We start from the raw sequence: 27277 nt of genomic DNA on the forward strand, positions 1-27277 counted from the left end.
GACACACAATTGGTAACAAATTGCTGTATGTCAAAAAACCCCATAAAACAGATAGCTATATAATGAAAAGGCTAGGAAACAGCTATATAATGCCACAAATTTTGTAACAAATGGCTGTATGTATATAATCTATAGCAGATTGCTATAAAATGAAATGACAAGTACCTGCATAGTGACAAAATCTACAAAAGACATAAGTGTATATATAGTGAGTGAGTGTGTTAAAATTTATAGTTACATCGGCAATATTTCAGCCATATTGCGACTAAAGGAGTTAACATGTTAACAATGTATAATATAGTATAAACTTTAAATGAGATATGTCGACAAAGGGTTGTAAAACATCTAGAATATCAAAATGTGATGCATTACAACTACCCCTGATTAAGAACGGAGTAAGATCCAGTGGCAGTATGTAGATAAGTGTTTGAGCCATGAAGATGATATCATTATTTGAGAGAAAATCGTCAAGGGCCTTTTCCTTGTTGTTTGTATCAGTACTCTTCCTTAAGGGTTATGACCGTTCTTGGCGGCCATCATCACGCAGGTCTTCGGGAGTTGATTGTAAAAGTTTTGAAGATCTGATTGGCGGACAGTTGAGCAGGGAGGAAGATAGAGCGAAGATAGCATGAACCCCATGTTCAGAGCCATGCGAACAGCGACAGTTTGTAGGTTGGTGTTTAGTGGAACAGGACTGTGGAGGATGTCCAGCCTGACAGGAAAGAAGTGTCTCGACGCCGGGAAGAGACAAAAGACTGGTAGGAACTGTACCGATGTCAAATTTGTCAGTTCTTTTTTGGTAGGTTCATTGGAGACATAACGATGCTGGATTAAAATCTGGGATCGATAACTGCAGTTCATTAAAATTGTTCTAAAGTCCTCTTCGATTCCACTGAATCATGTTTTGTGAATTCATGGTGCTTCCACTGGTGATATGTCACGTGACCGTGTGCAAGCATTTGAAGCCTATTGGTGTCAGATGGAAATGGAGCCAAAGAAGGTATGGACCTCGACCGGGTTTAGCAGTTGCTCAGACCGCCTTAGTTTCTGTAGTTGTATTTTCTTTCCTTTTGGGCGCCCAGTTTCTGTTTCAGGCTTTGGTGTTAGTTAGGGTGTTTGTGATTCAGGGGTTTGGTTGTTGATTCTCGGAATAAATTGGTTGAGATTCCCGGAAAAGATGTGACCCATGTAGGATCGGTCTGGCACGAGATAGGTGGAGTACTGACAGAATGATGAGAGACGACAGAAGAGTAGGAGATGGTTGAACGGGTTACAGTTAAACTTCCAACCTCTTCTTGGCGTCATAAAAGGAGATATTTTTTGCGTTTGATCTTTAGGATCTCTGATTTCTGTTGCGTCACGTCACACTGCACAAGACTTGGAAGAGGCTATATGTTTGTCACCACAGCGATAGCAAACAGCAGAAGAACGGCAGGACTTGAAGCTATGTCCAAACATTTCGCAGTTGTAACACCTGAGTGGATTGGGCAACGTACACTTCCACACCGATCTTATTGTTACAGTAGCTAGCTTTGATGGAGGAAGGAATCTTTGCTAGGAGAGATGTCTTTGTTGTTTGAACGCGAATGGTTTTACAGCTGGGAAAGACTGCTATAGGAGATCTCGTACAATTTGTTCTTCAGTCACGTCAGACAGGCGCCAAGTTCTGTCCTGTACAATGCCTCAACACGAGTTGAGTGTTTTGTGCGCTGAGACAGAAACCTTGATATTTATATCTCAGTTGTACACTTGATTTTTTATGAATGTGGATATGGTTTTGTCGCTTTCTATTTACAGGCACCAATCCTCCCGTGCTACCGTAAAGTGTTTGGCCCTGGTTCCACTTCTCATGGGGTCATTCCAAAGGGACCTCCATTAGGTAGCTTAGTTCATCAAACAACTGTGACCACTTTAAACCCAAGATCAGTTACAAAGATAATTCTTTAAAAAGGAAGCTTGTTTCCAGGTACTTTCTGAGTATATTATCATTGATAACCACTAAAGTTTTTTGTGAAAAAGAGGACATCAATTTTTAGTTGCCTTTTTACATACAGTAAATGGTGTAGGTTATCCAAGAATTGTCTTGATGTGAAGTCAAGGTTTTGTCGGTTAGCAGACAGTTCTCACCAGTCGACGCTGTTGCACTATAGCTGAAGCCGATGCATGAATGGTGTTTATGACAAACGATGCCGCATTCGCCAGCTATCGTTGCCGACGTGGTCAGGAACGGCTCGGACACCTTCTTGTTCCAGGACGGCTTGTAGTACGAACCTATTGGAAAATAATTTTATTTAAGGTGTGAAAGGGATTCCTTCAACATTGTATTGACATAATACTAGTAAAGGTCATCGAGTCATGTAACACACTATCTGCAATGTCTCAGAGTCAGACTACCAAGCACATCTTTGTGGGGAAAAGTGACTTGACTGGTAGTCAAGATCGCACACCAACCGATACATTTCTGTGGACAAAAGCTCAACCTGTCCAACGAATATAACTTGGATTCAAACAACCCTAGTAGCTTCTATAGTTCTAGAGACCATTTCGAGAGAGTTTACTGATAAGTCTTTACGTAACGCCAACCTCATAACCTGTAAGTGAGTGAGTGAGTTAATATTTAACATCACATCAGCAATGTCTCAGCCATATTGTGACGACAACATTTAAGACTCAAATGAAATATATGTACAGTATAAAAACGAAGGACAGTAAAGCAACTAGAATATCACAAATGAGATCAAAACTATTTTGGAAAGTCAAAACTTAAATCACTATTTGGACAATACAATATAAAATCAGGCTATAGGTTGCCAACAACTGAGGTAGATCACCATACTAGGGACCACGGGGACTTAGAGTACCTTTGATACCTGCATGGACCCTAGCTGGATTTACACCATCCCTTCAGCTGATGGCGGTTGTAGGAAAATGTAGCCAAAATTAAAATAACAAGAATACTACATTTTAAAATCCTGGTATGTTTACACTGACTTTGAACGATGTACCCTCTCAGGAGGACAATAATTTTACAATGCTTCAACCCCCTTTGAGGGCAGAGCCAGTAACAATTCAAGTTACTAACCCAAACTACCAATCATTAAAATACATCTATTTAGAGAACATATTATTCAAAATTCAACCAAAGAATCAAAACAAAACCAAAGATGAAATGAGAACTAACGCTGATAAAAAGATCCTTGATAGTTTTGACATTACAATACATCTATCTACAGAACATTTTATTCAGAATTCAAGTAATAAATCAATTTCCTTTAAAAATCCAATAATTAAATGAGAACTAACTGTGTTAAAAAGATCCTTAACTGTAAAACAGTAAAATATTTGTCCCTTGTGATGGAGAATTCAACACAGTCAAGCAGTATATGCTTGACCGTGACTCTCTCATCACAAGGGATACAAAACGGAGGATCTTCACCTTTTAACAAGTATTTGTGAGTATATCTAGTATGGCCAATGCGACATCGTCGCATGATCACCTCTTCAGATTTGGACTGACAACCCAAGTAGGTTTAACCAATGTAGGGTTTTATTTCATGTAATTTATTGATATCTACTTGAGTGTCCCACGTCTTCTGCATCAGATCACGGATGGAAGTTCCAATGCTAGCTTAGTAATCCGAGTACGGAACAAGAAGTGGTGTCACAGATTGGTTGAGTGCTGCCTTAGCAGCAAGATCGGCCATTGTGTTACCAGAAATGCCTACGTGGCAGCTGGGTAAAGTGATGTCGTATTGGCCAGTAGCAAGACCATTATATACTTCAATAATTTCTATTAAAAGTGGATGTTTACACGATAAGTTTTTAATAGCCTGAAGGCAAGAAAGAGAGTCTGAATAAATTATATACTGTTTATGTTTAGGGTGTCTTTCAATACGTTTAAGAGCCGTTGATGTGGCATTTGATTCAGCTGTGAAAATAGAGGCATTGTCCGGTATTCTAGACGATATTGTTGTAGAACCAATGGCAGTGGCACAGGCCACAGCGCCACCGTCCTTGGACCCGTCTGTGAAAAAGGATTTGTAATTGCTATATTTACTTTTTAACTGATTATATCCTTGTTTGTATTGTAATTGATTTGTTTCGGATTTCTTAAACATTGTCAGGGTGAGATCAACCTCTGGCCTAACCAACTGCCAAGGAGGAGAAGAAAGAAGACGGGAAGGAGCTATATTTTGTAGCTTAAAGCGAGCAGCAGAAAGGAAAGGTTTAATTCGTATTCCAAGCGGCGGAGTGAGAGAAGGTTTTTTCCATACAAATTCTCGTACAGAGGATTAAAAACGCAGTTGTAAGCAGGGTTGGATTCACTAGAAAACAGTTTTGTAACATACTGCAAAGAGAGCTTAATACGCCGATGGTTCAAAGAAGGCTCATCGGCTTCAACATAAAGACATAAAGTTCGAAAGGATCCAAGACAAAGTCTTAGACCGTGGTGATGAATAGAATCTAAAAGTTTCAGGCTGCTTTTGCAGGTTCCACCATATACAGTGGAACCGTAATCAAGCTTGGGTGAGTGAGTTAATATTTAACGTCACATCGGCAATATTTCAGCCATATCGTGACGAGAACATTCAGCAATGAAAATGACCATGTGTACATTATAAAACCTGTCAACGAAGGACAGTAAAACACCTAGAATATCACAATTAGCATTAAAACTAGTGAGTTAGTTAAAACTGATATCATTATATGAACAATACAGTATAAAAACAGGCTATAGATCGCCAACAACAGAAGGTAAATCACCATACTAGGGACCATGGGGACTTACAGTACCTTTGCTACCTGCATGGACCCTAGTTGGGTTTACACCATCCCTTCAGCCGCTGGTGATTGTAAGAAAGTTTAGCCAAAATTAAAATGACACAAATACTACACTTAAAAGTCCTGGCAAGTATAAATTTACTTCGAAAATTTTGGGACTTACGTACCCTCTCGGGAGGACAATAATTTTACAATACTTCAACCCCCTTCCAGGGTACAGCCACTAGTAATCAATGTTCCTAATCTATACTACCAATCATTTCAATTCAACTATCTACAGAACATATCAATCACAATTCAACAAGGAAATCAATTTCTTTTAAAAATCCAATAATTAAATGAGTGTTTATGGTGTTAAAAAGATCCGAAAGTGTTTTTACATTGACCGTGGTTCTCTCATCACAAGGGATACAAAACGGAGGATCCTCACCTTTAAGCAAATATTCATGTGTATATCTTGTGTGGCCAATACGACATCGTCGCATGATGACCTCTTCAAATCTGGACTGACAACCCAAGTAGGTGTAACCAATATACGGTTTTATTTCATGTAATTTATTGATACCTACTTGAGTGTCCCACTTCTTCTGCATCAGATCACGGATATACGTTCTAATGCAAGTTATCTGAATATGGAATAAGAAGTGGTGTCACATATTTGTTGAGTGCTGATTTTGCAGCAAGATCGGCCATCACATTCCCAGAAATACCTACGTGACTGGGTAACCAACAAAAGACGATGTCGTATTGGCCAGTCGCAAGATAGTAATAAAGTTCAATAATTTCTATTAAACGTGGATGTTTACATGCTAGGTTTTTAATAGCTTGAAGGCAAGAAAGAGAGTCTGGATAGATTATGTACTGTTTATGTTTAGGATGTCTTTGGATATATTTGGCACCCGTGAAGAGCCACCTCCTCGTGGTGGGTGCTGGGTAACGCTAAGTGCTCTTCTCCCGTGTGGACCCGGGACAGAATGTGTCCACAGCACCCCATTGCTGGTCGTAAGAGGCGACCAAATTGGGCAACCTGTTGGCCGTGGGTTGCGCCCCTGTGTCGGTGGAGGAGGGGATCCTTGTGGTTGAGGGCACTGGAACAAGGACTAGGTGATCCTGTTGCCCAACACACCACTTCGGCCCTAACTTCACCTAGACGGGTGGTTGAATAGGCCCAATTGAATCAATCGGCTGGTCACGCCAAGCCCTGTGCTACATATTGTACTGTTGCACCAAAGTTTGAAAATTATACTTTGATATGTTTTAAAGTCTTGACGAACTTTTGGACTCCGAATTTCAATACCTAAGTTAATGTCTGTTTTTGCCTAGAGTTGTATGCTCATGGTCCAATCTGGTGGAATCATTAATCTTTTAATTTTTCTACTGGAGTATATCATCCGGGTATCCTTGGTGCTGCAAGCTGGAGACCCGCTTGTTTTTAGCACTGTCCTTGTGATACTCCGTGGTGGGTGGGGAGCTCGGATGATGAAACTTATACACTTACTATGGAATACAAAACCCCCCTAAAACGAAACAAGCGTCAACTGGACAGTGATGATGATGATCGACGACCTTCAAACTCAAATGAATATTGGCCACGATTTCTCGTGATCGAGACACTTGACAAATCACCTCTAAAACTCAATCCTTTTGCTGTATCAAAAGGTGTGCATGGTATTGCTGGTGAAGTTTCTAACATAAAAAGGTTACGTACAGGTTCTCTGCTCATAGAATGCAGGCAACCAATTTGATGTCCACTGAGTTATTCGTTGGAATACCGGTATCTGTTACTCCGCATAGAACTTTGAACTCAAGTAAAGGCATCGTGCGAGACCGGGACCAATTGTTTGCCGATATGAATGAACTGGACATTGCCTCGGAAATGAAGGACCAAGGAGTAACTTTTGTGAAACGATTTATGACCCGGAAAAACTCTGAAAATAGACCAACAAATACCTACTTATTCCATTTTTCTTCGCCAACCTCTCCAACATCAATTAAAGCAGGATATTGCAATATCAACGTTCACATTTATATTCCAAACCCTCTGAGGTGTTTCAAATGTCAAAAGTATGGACATGGTGTCAATAGCTGCACAAATTCCATAACATGCGCTCACTGCGGTGAAAAAACTCACGTGACTGAAGATTGTGATAGTAACTTTAAAAAATGTACAAACTGCACTGGCACTCATTCATCTTTTTCTAAAGACTGTCCATTATGGAAACAACAGATGGAAATAAACAAAATTAAATTCACCAGAAATATTAGTTTTGCTGATGCCAAAAAGCTTGTTCTTCAGACCCCAGAACCAAATCAGTCATATGCCTCAGTTACTCGAGTATCCGCTGGAACGAGTCAAAAAACAACTGCACCTATGTCCACCTTTTCCACATCATGCCAAACTGATTTGACATGGGTTGACACTGATACACCTGAGGTATACTCACCTCACCAGTCAACACAAACGATCGAATCACAATCAAAAACACCAGTCACAGTTGAAGTTCAATCTCGGTCAGTGTCAAAGGATAAATCATCATCACAGTCTACCCCAACACTCTCTCTTGGAAATTATGGAAAACAGGTTTCAAAAACCAAAGTGAAACCAAACAATGATACTTGTAAGAAAAATCAGAGTGGCAGAGCCTCTAAAGGTGCAGAAGATAAGATCCAGATATACAATAGGTTTGGATCCCTTGAAGCCATGGACGTGTCCGAAAACATCCAGCACAGGGCACATAGTCTGTCACCCTCTCGAAAGTCAAGGGGTAGATCCCCAATAAACCCCCCAAAGAAATAGTTTCTTCGAACATTTTACAGTGGAACTGCAGAGGCCTTAAAAATAATTTGCATGAGCTACATCTATTAGACCAAGACTTTCAACCGTCAGCAATCTGCTTACAAGAAACGCATCTGAAGCAGACAGATTCTTTAAACGTTCGTCAGTTCAGCGCATATAATTATTATTCTCCTGCTGAAAATAGGGCCACTGGAGGATCATCCATTCTTGTCAGAAATGGCGTTATCCACAGTCATGTGAAACTCACAACAAACCTTCAGGCAGTTGCAGTACGACTTACGTTGAACATTACACTTACTCTGTGTTCATTGTACATTCCGCCATCATCAACTCTTATTCTGGCTGATCTTCAGTCTCTCTATGATGAACTTCCCAAACCATGTGTACTCATGGGCGATCTGAATGGCCACAACCCGCTCTGGGGGAGTGCGACCACAAACACTAAAGGTAAAATTATTGAAGATTTTATTTCAAATAATAATTTATGTATCTACAATGATGGTACATCCTGGAACAGGAACATATTCAGCCCTTGACCTGTCAATAACTGACTCCAGCTTACTTAATGAATTTGAGTGGTCAGTCCACGATGACCTTTGTGGAAGTGACCATTTTCCTACTATACTTAAACGTGTGACCCCATCTGATACTCCTCCATTATCCAGATAGAATTTTAAAAAGGCTAACTGGCCTTTATATACCATACAATGTGCTGACAAACTTAAACCTGAACATTTTATTGACGTTCCTGATGCTATCAAGTGCTTTTCTGATGAACTAAATAACATTGCTGATGAGTGTATTCCAAAGTCCTCTGCTGTTCCACATATCCGAAAACCATGGTTCAACGATGACTGCAAACAAGCTAGGAAGGCAAGGAAAAAAGCAGAACATCATTTCCGTCGCCATCCTATGGTTCATAACTTAAATAAATTTAAAATTTTAAATGCTAAACCACGGCGTACTTTTAAACAGAACAAACGCCAATCTTGGCAAAATTATGTATCGAAAATAAATTCTTGGACACCCACGTCCAAGGTATGGAACATGGTCCAGAAAATTAAAGGTAAAGGTACTAAATCTACTGTCCATCATCTTAAACATGGAGATCAATTACTTACTGATAAATCAGATATTGCGAATAAACTGGGCGAAACTCTTGCTAAACATTCTTCCTCTTCTAATTATATACCTAAATTTCAGCAATATCAAAAACAACAAGAAAAGAAAACTATTAATTTCAATTCTGATAATGGGGAAGATTATAATGAAACATTTTCTATTCATGAACTCCATACTGCTCTTGCTCAAGCTCATGACACTGCTACAGGAGCTGATAACATACATTATCAACTCCTCAAGCATTTACCAGAATCCTGTTTAGGGACGCTCTTATCAATATTTGATGATATTTGGACTTCCGGGAAATTTCCTTCTTCATGGCGTGATGCCATAGTAGTACCAATACCTAAACCTGGACGTGATCATACGGATCCATCCAATTATCGTCCGATTTCATTAACTAGCTGTGTTTGCAAGACCATGGAACGTATGATAAATAATCGACTTGTTTGGTACTTGGAAACTAATAATCTTATCACAGATATACAATGTGGTTTCCGGAAAAACAGAAGTACTGTTGATCACTTAGTGCGTTTAGAATCATTTGTGAAAAACGCACTGATTAATAAACAACATGCTGTGTCTATCTTTTTTGATCTTGAGAAGGCATATGACACAACCTGGAAATATGGCATTCTGAGAGATCTACATGATTTCGGTTTGCGAGGTCGTTTGCCTGAATTCATTGCTAAATTTTTAAATAACAGGCAATTTCAAGTCCGTGTGGGTTCTACCCTGTCTGATCATTATAATCAGGATCAGGGTGTTCCACAAGGCAGTATTTTGTCTGTCACTCTTTTTAGCGTCAAGATCAACAGTTTATCTAAAGTTTTAAACGATTTAATCGATGGATATTTATTTGTGGATGATTTTAATATTTCTTGCCGCGGTAAGAATATGTATACTGTTGAACGGCAACTGCAGCTGTGTTTAAACAAAATTGATAAATGGTGTCTTGAAAACGGCTTTAAATTTTCTAAATCAAAAACTAATTGTATACACTTCTGTCGTAAATACAAACCCCATAAAGAACCAGAACTATTTCTCAGTGGTACCCCAATCAAAGTCGTCAAGGAGGACAAGTTCTTGGGACTTATTTTCGACTCACATTTGACCTTTTTGCCGCATATTAAATTCCTTAAAGCCAAATGCCTGAAGGCACTCGATTTATTAAAGGTAGTTTCAAATTCAAAATGGGGAGGGGATCAACCTACCCTTCTCCACTTATATAGATCACTGATCCGATCTAAACTTGATTACGGCTCCATCGTCTATGGTGGCGCTTGTCAAAGCAACCTAACACTACTTGATCCTGTGCACCACCAAGGCCTAAGACTTTGTCTTGGTTCTTTTAGAACCTCTCCTATCGACAGTATATATGTCGAAGCTGATGAGCCTTCTCTCAACTTACGTCGTATCAAACTATCTTTACAATACATTACAAAATTAGCTTCTAATGAGTTTAACCCTGCATTTAATTGTGTCTTTAATCCTCCCTATGAAGATTTGTATAACAAAAAGTCTTCCCTTCTTCCGCCTCTTGGGGTCAGAATTAAGCCATTTCTTGCTGCTTCTAGCATTGAGCTGGACCATATAGCTCCTTCCCGTCTTCTTTCTTCTCCTCCTTGGCAGTTGGTTAGGCCACAAGTTGACCTAACATTAACAACACTTAAAAAATCAGAAACGAATGAATTACAGTATAAACAAGAATATAATCAACTGAAACATAAATATACCAATTATAAATCCTTATTTACAGATGGGTCCAAGGACGGTGGCGCAGTAGCTTGTGCCACTGTCATTGGATCCAGAACAATATCTTCTAGATTACCCGATAATAGTTCTATTTTTACAGCTGAAGCTAACGCCATATTAACAGCTCTTAAATATATCCAAAGACACTCTAAACGTAAACACTATATAATCTATTCTGATTCTCTTTCTAGCCTCCACGCTATTAAAAATGTGTCATGTAAACATCCACTTTTAATTGATATTATTGAATTGTATAATAGTCTTGCTACTGGCCAGTACGACATTGTCTTCTGTTGGTTACCAAGCCACGTAGGCATTTCTGGTAACACAATGGCTGACCTTGCTGCCAAGGCAGCACTCAACAAATCTGTGACACCACTTCTTATTTCTTACAGTGATTACAAAGCCACCATTAGATCTTATATCCGTGATCTGATGCAGAAGAAGTGGGACACCCACGTAGGTATCAATAAATTACATGAAATAAAACCGTATATTGGTTACACCTACTTGGGTTGTCAGTCCAGATTTGAAGAGGTTATTTTAAGACGATGTCGTATTGGCCATACTAGATATACTCATTCATACCTTTTAAAAGGTGAGGATCCTCCATTTTGTATCCCTTGTGATGAGAGAGTTACAGTCAAGCATATCCTGTTTGACTGTGTTGAATTCTCCATCACAAGGGATAAGTATTTTACAGTTAAAACAATTAAGGATCTTTTTACCAGCGTTAGGTCTCATTTAATTATTGATTTTTTAAAAGAAATTGATTTTTTGGTTGAAATTTGAAATCATGTTGTGTAAATAGATGTATTTTAATTATTGGAAGTTTGGATTGGTAACTTGAATTGTTGGTGGCTGTACCCTCAAAGGGGGTTGAAGTATTGTAAAATTATTGTCCTCCTGAGAGGGTACGTAAGTCCAAAAACATTCACAGTAAATTTAAACTTTCCACTGTTCTTAGTCGTAGTATATCTGTATTTTTAATTTTTGGCTAGATATGTCAAAATTGCTAACAGCTGAGGGGATGATGTAAATCCGACTAGGCTCCATGCAGGTAGCAAAGGCACTGTAAGTCCCCATGGTCCCTAGTATGGTGATCTACCTTCAGTTGCTGGCAACCTATAGCCTGATTTTATACTGTATTTTCAGAATAGTGATATTATTTTTAAACTTTCCATACTAGTTTTAATCTCATTTGTGATATTCTAGTTGTTTTACTGTCCTTCGCTGACAGGTTTTTATACGATACATGTATTAAATTTCAGTATTAAATGTTCTCGTCACGATATGGCTGAGATATTGCCGATGTGACGTTAAATATTAACTCACTCACTCACTTTGGATATATTTAAGAGCTGTTAATATGGCGTTAGCTTCTGCTGTAAAAATAGAACTATTATCTGGTATTCTAGAAGATATTGTTCTGGATTCAATGACAGTGGCACAAGCCACTGCGCCACCATCCTTAGACTCATCTGTAAATAAGGATTTATAATTGCTATATTTATGTTTCAACTGATTATATTTTTGTTTGTATTGTAATTCATTAGTTTCTGATTTTTTAAATGTAGTTAATGTTAGGTCGACTTTTGGCCTAACCAATTGCCAAGGAGGAGAAGAAAGAAGACGGGAAGGGGCTATGTTTTTCAGCTCAATGCCGGCCGAAGAAAGAAAGGGTTTAATTCTGTGCCCGTAAGGTGGAACAAGAGAAGACTTTTTTTGTACAAGTCCTCGTAGAGAGGATTGAAAACACAGTTATATGCAGGGTTAGATTCGTCAGAGTATAGCTGTGTGATATATTGTAAAGATAATTTTATACGACGTTGTGTAAGAGTTGTGTTCATCGGCTTCAACATATAGACTCTCAACAGGAGAGGTTCTAAAGGACCCAAGACAAAGTCTTAGACCTTGATGATGAACAGAATCCAATAATTTTAAGTTGCTGTTGCAGGCTCCACCATATACGATGGATCCATAATCAAGTTTAGAACGGACAAGTGATCGATATAGATGGAGGAGGGTAGCTTGATCACCTCCCCATTTAGAATTTGATACCACTTTCAACAAATAAAGTGCTTTCAAGCATTTAGTTTTCAGAGATTTAATATGAGGCAGAAACGTAAGGTGTGAGTCAAAAAATAATCCCAAGAACTTGGCTTCCTTGACAACTTTAATGGGAGTGCCATCTAGAGATGGTTCAGGGTCTTTATGAGGTTTGTACTTACGACAAAAATGTATGCAATTAGTTTTCGATTTAGAAAATTTAAAACTTTAAAGCCGTTTTCAAGACACCATTTATTTATTTTGTTTAAACACAACTGCAACTGCCGCTCTATGGTATGCATATTTTTACCACGACAAGAAATATTAAAATCATCCACAAATAAAGATCCATCAACAGAATCGTTTAAACCTTTAGATAAATTGTTTATCTTTATACTAAAAAGTGTGACTGACAAAATACTGCCTTGTGGAACACCCTGATCCTGATTGTAATGATCAGACAGGGTAGAACCCACGAGGACTTGAAATTGTCTGTTATTTAAAAATTTGCCTATGAATTGAGGCAAACGACCACGCAAACCGAAATCATGTAGATCTCTCAGAATGCCATACTTCCAGGTTGTGTCATATTGCTTATCAATTAGCGCGTTTTTCACAAATCATTCTAAACGCACTAAGTGATCGACAGTACTTCTGTTTTTACGGAAACCACATTGTATACCTGTGATAAGGTTATTTGTTTCCAAGTACCAAACAAGTCGATTATTTATCAGGCGTTCCATGGTCTTGCAAACACAGCTAGTTAAATGAAATCGGACGATAACTGGATGGATCCGTATGATCACGTCCAGGTTTAGGTATTGGTACCACTATAGCATCACGCCATGAAGAAGGAAATTTCCCGGATGTCCAAATATCATCAAATATTGATAAGAGCGTCTCTAAACAGGATTCTGGTAAATGCTTGAGGAGTTGATAATGTATGTTATCAGCTCCTGTAGCAGTGTCATGAGCTTGAGCAAGAGCAGTATGGAGTTCATGAATAGAAAACGTTTCATTATAATCTTCCCCATTATCAGAATTGAAATTAATAGTTTTCTTTTCTTGTTGTTTTTGATACTGCTGAAATTTAGGTACATAATTAGAAGAGGAAGAGTGTTTAGCGAGGGTTTCACCCAGTTTATTAGCAATATCTGATTTATCTGTAAGTAACTGATCTCCATGTTTAAGATGATGGACTGTAGATTTAGTACCCTTACCTTTAATTTTCTGGACCATGTTCCATACCTTGGACATGGGTGTCCAAGAATTTATTTTGGATACATAATTTTGCCAATATTGGCATTTATTCTGTTTAAAAGTACGCCGTGGTTTAGCATTTAAAATTTTAAATTTATTCAAATTATGCACCATAGGATGGCGACGGAAATAATGTTCTGCTTTTTTACTTGCCTTCCTAGCTTGTTTGCATTCATCGCTGAACCATGGTTTTCGAATATGTGGAACTGCAGAGGACTTTGGAATACACTCATCAGCTATGGAATTCAGTTCATCAGAAAAACATTTAATAGCATCAGGAACGTCAATAAAACGTTCGGGTTTAAGTTTTTCAGCACACAGTGTTTCATATAAAGCCCAGTTAGCCTTTTTAAAATTCCGCCTTGATGATGGAGGAACATCAGATGGAGTTACAGCTTTTAATATAGTAGGAAAATGGTCACTTCCACAGAGGTCATCGTGGACTGACCATTCAAATTCATTTAGTAGTTCAGAATTTGTAAGTGACAAGTCGAGAGCAGAATAAGTCCCTTTTACCAGGGTGTAAATATGTGCTGGAACCATCATTATAAATACATAAATCATTGTCAGAACAAAAGTCCCCCAACAATTTCCCTTTAGTGTTTGTAGTTACACTACCCCAGAGTGGGTTGTGCTCATTTAAATCTCCCATTATAATACAGGGCTTCGGGAGTTGGTCATATAGAGCTTGAAGATCAGTTTTGGCAAACGTCGAAAATGGTGAAATATATAGAGAGCATAGCGTAAACGCTACATGTAAAGTAATTCTCACTGCAACAGCCTGCATATTAGTAATAAGTGGAACAGGGCTTTGAATAACGTTTTGACTGACAAGAATCAATGATTAGCCAGTGGCCCTATCACCCAGAGGTGAAAAACAATTATATGCATTAAAATGACGAAGGTCAAATGTATCTGTTTGTTTTAAATATGTCTCTTGGAGACATAACGCTGAAGGTGTAAAATCTTGGACTAATAGATGTAATTCAGGTAAATTAGTCCTCAGTCCTCTACAGTTTCACTGTACAATATTATTGGAATAAACCTCTTTTGGGGAGATTTGTTGGGGATCTACCCCGCACATTTTTTTAGGGCGGCAAGCTATGTGTCCTAGAATGGACGTTTTCAGATACGTCCATGTCTTCAAGAGACCCATATTTCATGAACAACTGATTTTTATTTTGTGTCCTATTAGGGACTCTGCCACTTTGTTGTTTTGAAGCATCTGTCTTAGGCTTAGGCTTAGGTTTACTTGTAACAGTTTGTTGACTATCAGCTGTCGATTGAGACTTTGAGTGTGACTGAGATGATGATGATTTGTGATCGGAAGAAGACTTTGATGTACTGGGAAATGACTCCTCAGTCTGAGATGACATAGCTGGGGACAAAAGCTGTGGAGAGTCACAATTTCCCCAAGTCAAGGTAGTTTGGTAGCTTATGGATGATTTGTATTATTTCAGAGCTGTGCACAGGTGACGTGTTTGCTACTGTAGCAGTTTCATATGAACACATTAATAAACAGCGATTTAATTCAGTCTTAAGAGCAAAACTGATAATATTAATGAAAATGGTTTGTACATCTTATGAAATGTATAGGCACACATATTTAAAGGAATTGTTCATTTGTTACAAGTGTGTATTTTTGGTATATTTTGTTATTAATTCAGTAGTAATTATTATTTGGTCACAACATTCAGTGTTTTGAATAATAATTATGATGTGTCACACATTTCGTTTAATAGATGGTCAGCACTTTTAAGATTCTGGTTTTCTAGAATTTATCTGCTCTTAGTTTTCTATGTGTTTACTTCCAGCGGCATTCTACAGTGTTGACGATGGTCGTATGTGCCCGAACTTTCGGGAAGTGACTGAGTATGTATATAAAAAGGCTGGTTGCCGTGTTACGGTGGACATAGTTTCTTACATCGTTTGTCACGGTAAATTCTTAACCGTAACACATTGCATTTGTTTGTGTCGTTTTTATAGACAAAACAATGAAATTGATTGACCAGGTGCGGATCAAACCCAAACAATATTCATACCTGCTGAAACATATATAAACCAGGTCATGTCTTAATTTGGACAAACCTTACGTCCATATTCTAACAGTTCCACACTAAAAGAGCGATCTCTTTGTACCTTTCATTGCATACTTATGAAGAAAAATAACATGATCAAAAGAAGAAATGTTTATATCCTAAATGAATATTCAGGTGTTGTGAAATTTTCATTTACTATAAATTGATGCCAGACAGGTGCACGTGTTGCTCACAATAAGTGAGTGAGTGAGTTAATATTTAATCGGCAATATCTCAGCCATATCGTGACGAGAACATTCAACAATGAAAAAGAGCATATATACATTATAAAAACCTGTCAACGGAGGGCGGTAAAACAACTAGAATATCACAATTTCAGTTACAACTAGCATGGTAAGTTAAAACTAATAGCACTATTTAGACAATACAATATAAAAACAGAATATTGATCGCCAACAGCAGCTCACAATAAGATACGTAGTAAAACCGTATCATTGTTGATATATTCAGGACTCTATTTCAATGGTAAAACCATTCGTTTTACGTTTTGTCTACAGTGTGTTAAATTCTGACATAGAACCCGAGATCTTTGACATATTCAGTGGAAGTTAGGTGAGATATATACTAATCAGTAAACCAGTGTCGTCTTTTTCCGACGTCACAAAATGCACAAAACATGCCATGACGTCAACTAAAATGTCGCATTATTTTCAGTTATGTTGTCATTACATTTGAAGATGTGTCTGTTACTTAGTTAATAGTGATGCACAATTAATCAAAATACATCTACACAAACAGGAGAATATGCGAATCTAAGAACTAAATTATGTATGGGATATTGCCATCCAAATCGCTTTCTCATGTAGTACAATGGTGGTATCTTTCCTTATTAACTCTGAAACTACCAAAAGGTATCCGCTCACATTGGGGAACACTGTATTGGAATAGTTTGGTTCATTATGAACAAAACATAACGGGCACCCGTGAAGAGCCACCTGCTCGTGGTGGGTGCTGGGTAACGCTAAGTGCTCTTCTCCCGTGTGGACCCGGGACAGAATGTGTCCACAGGACTCCATTGCTGGTCGTAAGAGGCGACTAAATTGGGCAACCTGCTTGCCGTGGGTTGCGCCCCTGTGTCGGTAGAGGAGGGGATCCTGGTGGCTGAGGGCATGGGAGCAATGAATAACGTTACTGTGCCCAACACGCCACTTTGGCCCTAACTTCACCTAGGCTGGTGGTAGAATGGGCCCGATTCTATCAATCGGCTGGTCCCGCCAAACCCTGTGGTATGTAATTTTATAATATCTTGACTCGGTACCTTCATTCTGAATACTCAGAACGTTCATGAATTTGTTTTATGTTCTTGTATAGAGCTTATTCACAGAAGGCGGTGACTCATTGGCCAATCTGGTTGATCCTTTGGATTAACTGGAGTATATCATTTATGTAACCCTTTTGTGTCAGTTTCCTGGAACTCCGCTAATGCATGACATCGCCCCTGTAGGCGCTCCATGGTGGGCACGGAACAGATTTGATGAGCCATTCTACTATTCATTATGAGTAAGCAAAATAAAAAAACCCAAAACGGCAACTTTCAGAATCTGATTCTGAGCTTGACTCTGATGAAGATGACGTGACGAAATTGTTATATTCTGAAAGGGATACTTGTCCATGCTCTCTTGTTTTGGAAGCAAAGGGTGAACGAACCCTTGCATCCTATTCCCGATTTCTGCTAGAAAAGGGCCTACAAGGTAAAGCTGGTGAGTTGAAAAATGTTTCCAAATTACGGTCTGGAGGTCTTCTGGTTGAATGTGTCAGGAAGTCACAGGCCATTAATCTCATGACGTCAACCAAACTAGATGACATTCCAATTACTTGTTCAGCACACAAGACACTTAACTTTTCCAAAGGACTAGTCCCTGACAGGGACCGAAGTCTCGCTGACATATCTGTTGAAGACATTGTCTCCCAGCTCAAAAGTCAAGGTGTCATCGAGGCCAAAAGATTCACATACCGTAAAGATGACCGTGTATTCTCGTCCAATACATATCTTTTGACTTTTGTAACCCAAGTTCTGCCACCTTCTATTAAGGTTGGATGTTTCTCCATGGCTATAGATTTCTTTTTTCCCACGCCCTACTCGTTGTTTTACCTGTCAGCAGTTCGGTCATGGGCAAAATTCTTGTAGGAATAAGCTAGTTTGCTTTAGATGCGGAGAACCTGACCATGATGGGGAAACATGTACCAACACCATCAAGTGTTTAAATTGCAAAGGAGACCATATGGCTTCTTCTAAAGACTGTCCTCTATGGAAATATGAGGCCACTGTGCAGAGATTAAAAAGTGGAAAACGACTCAGTTACTCTGATGCCAGAACACAAGCCAGACGTTTTGCACCTGTTTCAGAAATTCCATCATATGCTTCAGTAGCTAAAAAGGTCACGGTGTCTATACCCTGTCAGACAGATCTTTTCTGGGTATATTCCTACCATCCCAAATCCCTTTCAGGTCAATTACAAAATATCATAAGTTCCAAACCGGTCACAGATCCATCACCAAAACAAAAAGGAACATCTTCTACACAGACAGACTCAAATCAAATCAAATCGTCCAAATCTACCAAAGTGTATACAAAGAAAAAACAGATTCAGTATGACAGATTGCCAAAAGCACTAAAAGATACAGCGCAATTTCATAATAAATATGGATTGCTCGAAGATATGGATACTGAAGTATCCACCCGTGTGAGCGCTGGTGGCCATTCAAATGGTCACTCACCCAAAACGAAAGGTAGAGCAGTATCTCCCGTTACTGCTCCTTAGATACTTATCCCTCCATGCGCCATTCAGCTAATCTAGTACAATGGAATTGCAGAGGACTTAAACATAATTTTCAGTTGTTGACTTTAAACCGTCAGCACTGGGTCTCCAAGAGACGTATCTCAAACATACTGTTACATTTGATTTAAGACAGTATACTTGTTATCACTCTTTTTCTCCTCCTCCAGGGGATAAAGCGACTGGAGGTTCATCGATATTAGTTAGACGTAACATCATTCACAGCGATGTTCATTTGAATACCAATCTCCAAGCCGTAGCTATTCGCCTCAGCCTGCACATTGCGTTTACTCTGTGCGCTTTGTACATTCCACCTTCATCTGTTCTCCGACAAACTGATCTCCAAACTCTCTATGATCAGTTACCAAAGCCCTGTATCGTCATGGGCGATTTGAACGGGCACCACCCTCTATGGGGAAGTACAAGCACAAACCATAAAGGTCCGATTATTGAGGATTTTATATATAACTTGTGTGTTTTTAATGGCGAATCAAACACCTATTTACATCCTGGAACAGGAACCTATTCTGCACTTGATCTGTCCCTCGCTGATTCGAATGTTTACAACGAATTGGACTGGTCTGTTCATGATGACCTTTGCGGAAGTGACCACTTCCCAACTGTCATAAAAGCTATCAAACTTATTTTAGATTCTCATCTGACTTTCCTACCACACATGAAATACTTAAAAAATAAATGCCTGAAGGCACTTGACTTACTGAAAGTAATTTCGAATTCTAAGTGGGGAAGAGACCAAACTACCCTCTTACACTTATACAGATCTCTCGTCCTCTCGAAACTTGATTATGGCTCCATTGTATATGGTGGAGCATGTAACAGCAATCTCAAACTATTAGATGTTGTCCACCACCAAGGTCTAAGACTTTGTCTGGAACTTTCAGAACTTCCTCAACTGACAGTCTCTACGTCGAGGCCGATGAGCCATCTCTTAACCAACGACGTATCAAATTATCTTTACAGTATCTCACTAAACTACATTCCAGTAAGTCCAACCCTGCATTTAACTGTGTTTAATCCTCTTTATGAGGCTCTATACAATAAAAAGTCTTCTCTTGTTCCGCCTCTTGTTATAAGAGTGAAACCTTTCCTCTCTGCTGCTGCAAATATGTTGAGCTAGAAAATATATCTCCCTCCCGTCTGATTTCGTCTCCTCCTTGGCAGTTAGTGAGACCAGATGTTGACCTAACACTGACAGCATTAAAAATATCGGAAACAAATGATTTACAATATATACAAGAATATAATCAATTAAAAAGCAAATATTTCAGTTATAAATCCTTATTAACAGATGGCTCCAAGGATGGTGGCTCCGTAGCTTGTGCCACTGTCATTGGATCCAGAATACTACCTTCCCGATTACCCGATAATAGTTCTATTTATACTGCAGAAGCAAACGCAATACTAACGGCTCTAAAATATATTCAAACACACCCTAAGCATCAACAGTATATAACCTATTCAGACTCTCTTCCTTGCCTTCAGGCGATTAAAAACGTATCATGTAAACATCCACTTTTAATAGAAATTACTGAGTTATATAATGATCTTGCTACTGGCCAATACGACATCGTCTTTTGTTGGTTACCCAGCTGGTATTACTGGGAACACAATGGCCGATCGTGCTGCGAAGGCAGCGCTGAACAAATCTGTGACACCACTTCTTATTCCCTACTCTGATTATAAAGCTGTTATCAGATCTTACATCCGGGATATAATGCAGACGACACTCAAGTAGGTATCTTGCATGTCTTGCTTGACTGTGTACAATATTCCATCACAAGGGATAAATATTTTACATCACGAACTTTGAAGGATCTTTTTATAAATAATAGTTCTCATTTAATTATTGCCTTTTTCAAAGAGTTAGATTTGTTGTCTGAGCTGTAAATAGATATTTTACGATTGGAAGTTTCAATTAGTAACTGAGATTGTTAGTGACAGTATCCTCAAGGGGGTTAAAGTACAGTAAAATTATTGTCCTCCCGAAAGGGTACGTAAGTTCACAAAAATTCAAAGTAAATTAAAGCTCTCCACTGTTTTACTCGAAGCATACGCGTAGTTTTAACATGGTTAGATATGACGAAATTGATAACAGCTGAAGGGATGATGTAAATCCAGCTAGGGTCCGTGCAGGCAACAAAAGTACTGTAAGTCCCCATGGTCCCTAGTATGGTGATCTACCTTGAGTTGTTGGCAATCTATAGCCCGTTTTTTATATTGTATTGTCCTCAGTAATGAAACTGTTTTACATATCATTACTAGTTTTAAATGAATGTCTGTGATATACTAGTGGTTTTGCTGTTCTTTGTCAACAGTTTTTAGATTGTTTCAAGTATTATTGATATATATCATGGATTTTTTCTATTGTTCCCGTCACGATATGGCTGCGATATTGCCGATGTGACGATAAATATTAACTCACTCACTCACTCACTCTTATAGGACCAGCAATGTGCCACAGACGACCAGGTCCACTCAGCAATATTCCAGCCATATGGCGTCGGTATGTAAATGTGAAATATGTAAATATGATTGTCTGGACCAGACAATTCATTGATCAACAACAAGAGTATCGATTTGCACAATTGGGAATCGATGACATGTGTCGACCAAGTCACCGAGCCTGACCACCCGATCCCGTTAGTCGCCTCTTATGACAAGCTTAGTCCCTTTTATGGCAAGCATGGGTTGCTGAAGGCCTATTCTTACCAGGACCTTCACGGGTCACCTCTGTACAAAGCGAAATATAATAACTTAGTGACTCTTACTTCAGAGATTATGATTTAGAACTCCATGCTTTACTCACGATATGGCTTCACTGCCCCTTCCCCTTGCACGTCAACATGTCCGATTATGAGGTATATGGAACTTGTGGATCGTTTTGTGACCCGTACAAAGCGGACAGGGAAGGTGGCATTGCATGTGAAAGTGAACTTCTCAGCAAGAGCAACACTGGTCGCTACTGCTCCACACCACACCACCTGGACATCAGAGCAGAGGCTGACATCCTTGTCCGTCACCTCCACGGATGCTTGTTCCATGTGGATATCTGTAAACAGTCCATGGTTGGTATCACACATAACATGTATGCTTCTTGCATGGTATAGGCCTTCTTTCTTGTAGTTAGGAAAATAATATGGTTCATTTAAATGCTATAGTCTTGTGCCAATTTAACAAACAATATTGAGCCTCTTGAAATAAATAAGAGTAACCACATTTATAACATCAGCTGAATGGTGCCGAGATCTACATATTTTATTACGATGGAATGAAGCACACGTGATTCGTCAAATCTATGTGAACACTGACACCATATATTTCCTGCTATGAGGGTGATGTTGCTGATGGTGAAGAAGCCCCTCAGGTCCACCTCCCACCAGAGGTCGTTGCCTGGGCCTGTTACTGATTCAGTGTTTGAATAATATATATCAAGAGCACGGCTAGCAACATAGCTGTAGTAGGTACCGCTCTGTTTTGCATCTTTCCCTCTTGAAATGCTTTCACCTGCAAGGGAAGTATGAAGACACTTATGAGAAACAGAGGCACATGCAGACTCAATACACAGACGCAGACACTCAAAGACTCAGACACAGGCACAAACACACATGTACATAAACTCGGATAAGACATTCACATTGATAAATTATTGGTTGGTTAGGAAAAATAACCCGTTCATTCTTCAAGCTAGTAGAGTACGAACAATACAATAATCCATGAAAGGGATGAATTTTAACTGAAATCGCTGTCAGAAGACCGTTGTCGGAAGACATTTTGATGGGTCCTTGTAGGAGCCAAGGCACACATGCAAAAAAGATAACATGGAATTTCTCTTTACAAGATTTTCTGTAGCTTCAGTGCTGAGAAAGCAACTGAAGAAGCAAAATGATCAGTCATACTTTTTCCTCCCAGATAATGAGCCAATCCATATCTTTGATTATGAGGCTTTCTATAATTCCTACATTAACACTCGTAGAGGTGCACGTATGAAAACGGCATGACTACTCAACTGCTATTATTATTATCATGTTTTACAGATTAAAAATTGAAATGCAGCAGAGAGGGTTTGGGTGATCCTGGCACAGTCAGGCTGGTCAAGCTCATCATCAGCTCAGGGCCCTCACCCCCTCTACACGCAGCCCAGACAGCGAATGGGACTTCTCCCAGGAAACACTGCCTAGTCGAACCCACCAAGAACTTTCCGGAGAATATGGAGGCTCCCAACACTGCAGCCTTCTGCACTACCCAGATTGTCAGAAGGGCTGTGCTCCCGGTGGAGAACCCAGGCACTCTCCTCATCTGCGCCAAGAGATCAGGAGGTACCAAACCAAGGGCACCGAGAACAATGGGGAGCCTGACGACAATGTACTTGGGATGCAAGCGAGACATTTCAAAGGCGAGGTCCGCATATTTATCATGCTTTTCCTGAATCTTGCCAATCACATTGCTGTCAAAAGGGACAGAAAATTCTATGATATAAATAATTTCATTGGCTTTATCAAAAAGGACAAGATCAGGTTTGTTGGCTGGAATTCGTCTCAGGCTGTATATTGGCCTATTCCAGAGAAGTTTAAAAGCATCATTTTCCAGGACGCCCTGAACATGTTCAGGGTCGTACCATGGATGGACCTCAGAGTCAAAGCCACAGGCATGGCGGAGACGATAATAAAAGCAGCGAGCCATGCCATCATGTCTTTTAAGATATGCTGTTTGTGCCAAGGAAGGGCATCCACTGACAAGGTGTTGGACAGTCTCTGTAAATTGATTGCAAAGACGACATTTCATATTGATATTTTCTTTAAGAATCACATTCTGGCGATTGCGAGTGGGAAGTGACTGGTCCTGAGCAGCAAAAAGGAAGCCCTCAGTTTCACATTTGAGACCAGCCGACTTCATCCAGGCGAAGGAGTCGGTTGGATTGCTGTTCTGTTCCACACACTGCATATACACACAATGCAATGGCTTCTCAGACAGCTTCTCCACAAAGGACCGACTCTGGGCAGACTTGGTGAAAGACTTCACCTGGTTTACTCCCATCACTGTACCGTCCAGCAGTACATCGCCATCAACAAAATCAACTTCAAATTTCAAATTGTGTCCAACAACCTTGGCACGCTTAAAGTAGCTGTGGAATTCCTTGCTTTCATCATGAATCTTGACGTGCATCACCAGAGGATCATCTGACAAATAAATATGTGCAAACGTACACAATAACATTCTGTCATGAAGAGCTTCCACATTAATCAAACCCCGACCTCCAGAATTGATTGGCATATATAAACGATTAAGAGAGGAACGAGGGTGGTGTGCTCTGTTATCAGACATGATCCTTCTGGTCAGGCGGTCAAGATTCTGGATGTCTTGTTTTGTCCAATCAACTACTCCAAAGGAATAGGAGAGGACTGGCACAGCAAAGGTATTGGTGGCTTTGACTTTGTTTCGAGCATTTAGCTCTGAACTCCAGATTTTCTTTAAACGAGATTTATACTCGGCCCGAAGTTTATCTTGAATCTGGGCATTCTGGAGCTTGTCTCGAACTTGCATTCCAAGAAAGGTGTAGGCCTGATCTTCCACAAGATGCTCAATAACTCCTCCCCCTTGTAACATGACCGATCCATCATTAGTTACCTTGCCACGTTTCAGATGAAGAGTATTACATTTCTCGAGTCCAAATGTCATGCCAATATCATTAGAGAAGGACTCGACAAGGAGAACCTGTTCTTTCAAATTGGTATCTCCCTTGGCAAGGAGCTCGATGTCATCCATGTAGAGAAGATGAGTAAGAGGTGTTGGGGATCTGTGCTGAGGAGGTCCGGGATGGTACCCTTCCTCCCCGTTGAGCAGGAAACTCAAAGGATTTAGAGACAGACAAAAAAGCAATGGACTGAAGGAGTCCCCCTGAAATATTCCCCTTCTGATTGGAATAGATTCCGAAGTCTGCACCTCTCCTTGCGAGTACATCTCAAGTTGAGTCGACCAGCAACTCATTAAAGACTTGAGTAAATGAAGTAGTCGCTCAGGGAGGTCAATACACTGAAGAGACTTCAGAATCCATTCGTGAGGGACAGAGTCGTATGCCTTTTTGTAGTCTACCCAGCACATGGAGAGGTTGCGGTGGTATGTCTTAGCCTCTTCCAAAATCATTTTCTGTACAAGAAGTTGATCCTTGCACCCCCAACATCCCTTTCTCGCCCCCTTCTGCTCTCTGTAAATTATCTCATTGGACGAGCAGTAAGATGACACGAGGTTTGTCAAACACCCTGTGAATAATTTATATTGAGTATTCAAACACGTGATAGGGCGGAAGTTTTTGGGATCAGTCAAGTCTCCCTTTTTGGGGAGGAGTATTGTGCGACCTTTGCAGAACCATGGAGGAACATCACCTGTGTCCACAAGAGAGTTAAAACAGTGAAGTAATGGTGTTTGGACACAAGGGAACAGTTTCCAGTACCGGTTTCGAATGCCATCAGGCCCTGGAGCTGTATTAGATTTGGACTTTGTAATGACACTTTTCAGGCAATCTGGTGAGATGTAACAGACAAACGACCTAGTTACTTTCTCATGCATTGCATGGTCATAATCACTTACCCATGGTGCCTCCAGGTTACAGTCGCCGGGTACAGACCACAACTGTTTCCAGAACCTTTCATTGGCAGCCATGGGAGGCCGTTTATCATGCTCACCATCACCACCTGTTTTAAGTTGCCTATAGAATTGCTTTTCATTATTTTTGAAAAGTTTATTTTGTTTGATAAATTTGTTTTTCTTTTCCCATTTTTTCTTTCTTTCAGTCCAAACTTTTATTTTTGCCTTAAGGGAATCGACAATTTGGAGCAGTACCTTTTCTTTTGTTGTTTTGTACTGTAATTTTAATTTTCTCCAAATTGCCTTTTGTCGTTTAGACATGGGATTACCTGATGATCTTAATTTCAGGCACAGCTCTATCCAGGAAATATGTTTTCTTGTTTCTGTTAGTTTAACTTGAAACCGGTTTTTCTTTGGTTTATTGTTCTTAGTATTGGGAGATTGTTCTTTGGAAACTGTGTGAAGTTCCTCCAAAGTTCGCGCGGCAGCATAGACACAACAATTTACTTCATGTAACGAACAGTCCGCAGGAAGTTTTAAAGAGATAATTTCATTAAGTAAATCAATTTCCTTTTTGGGAAAAGACACGTTTAGTTGGTTAATTGGGCTCCGTTTCTCTAAAGGTAAATTACAAATTTCCTCATAAATAGATGTAAACAAAATATAAACAGGATTTTCGGTAAGGTCTGCAACTGAAGAAGAGGAAGAGTGAGGGTCCAAAATTTCGGGGCCAATTGGCTCTTTCTCGGAAGAGTTTCCACCAGGAAGAGGGAAGAGGTTGACGCGGACGTCCATCAGAAGTTTTGGGTCTGCTGCCACTTGAGCATTTTGCTCTTGCAAAGGTTCCTGACGGGCACCAGTTGTGGGCTGAACTGTCTCACGGGGCGTAAGGTGTTTTAGCCGCCGGAGTTGATCTCGGAGATTTTGCTCCGTCAGGTAAGCATACATGGGCATGGCATTGTCCCAATGCAGCTTAAGCGACTTGCCATTTATGCGTGGATTATCAGGCCATCCAGTCGCCATCGCACACTCAAGTAGCGTGGATTTTAGATGTTGTGACCAAGATATTCTTGGTCGGGTTCTGTGCCTTCCCCTGGGGCAAGTCCCATCTCCAGTAAGGTTGGTTTGGCTACCGGAGGAAGGTTTTATATTATTATTATTATTTTTTACAGATTAGAATGAAAATGCAGCAGAGAGGGTTCGGCTGATCCTGGCACAGTCAGGCTGGTCAAGCTCATCATCAGCTCAGGGCCCTCGCCCCCTCTACACGCAGCCCAGACAGCGAATGGGACTTCTCCCAGGAAACACTGCCTAGTCGAACCCACCAAGAACTTTTCGGAGAATATGAAGGCTCCCCAACACTGCAGCCTTCTGCACTACCCAGATTGTCAGAAGGGCTATGCTCCCGGTGGAGAACCCGGGCACTCTCCTCATCTGCGCCAAGAGATCAGGAGGTACCAAACCAAGGGCACCGAGAACAATGGGGAGCCTGACGACAGTGTACTTGGGATGCAAGCGAGACATTTCAAAGGCGAGGTCCGCATATTTATCATGCTTTTCCTGAATCTTGCCAATCACATTGCTGTCAAAAGGGACAGAAAATTCTATGATATAAATAATTTCATTGGCTTTATCAAAAAGGACAAGATCAGGTTTGTTGGCTGGAATTCGTCTCAGGCTGTATATTGGCCTATTCCAGAGAAGTTTGTAGTTGTCATTTTCCAGGACGCCCTGGACATGCTCAGCGTCGTACCATGGATGGACCTCGGAGTCAAAGCCACAGGCATGGCGGAGACGATAATAAAAGCAGCGAGCCATGCCATCATGTCTTTTAAGATATGCTGTTTGTGCCAAGGAAGGGCATCCACTAACAAGGTGTTGGACAGTCTCTGTAAACTGATTGCAAAGTCGACATTTCATATTGATATTTTCTTTAAGAATCACATTCTGGCGATTGCAAGTGGGAAGTGACTGGTCCTGAGCAGCAAAAAGGAAGCCCTCAGTTTCACATTTGAGACCAGCCGACTTCATCC

At 40.0% G+C, this 27277-nt stretch overlaps 1 protein-coding gene across 1 annotated transcript; it reads right to left on the reverse strand.

Moving 5' to 3' along the window:
* Nucleotides 1-2044: 2044 nt before the first annotated feature.
* On the reverse strand, nt 2045-26582 carry LOC137282331 (uncharacterized; the record flags this gene model as incomplete). Its single annotated transcript, XM_067814077.1, has 4 exons — nt 2045-2271; nt 21469-21711; nt 21972-22166; nt 26570-26582. Coding segments are annotated over 4 exons (678 nt in total), but the record flags the coding sequence as incomplete, so codon positions are not given.
* Nucleotides 26583-27277: the final 695 nt, after the last annotated feature.

The sequence above is a fragment of the Haliotis asinina genome, chromosome 4 (assembly GCF_037392515.1).
Source record: "Haliotis asinina isolate JCU_RB_2024 chromosome 4, JCU_Hal_asi_v2, whole genome shotgun sequence".
NCBI classification, from domain to species: domain Eukaryota; kingdom Metazoa; phylum Mollusca; class Gastropoda; order Lepetellida; family Haliotidae; genus Haliotis; species Haliotis asinina.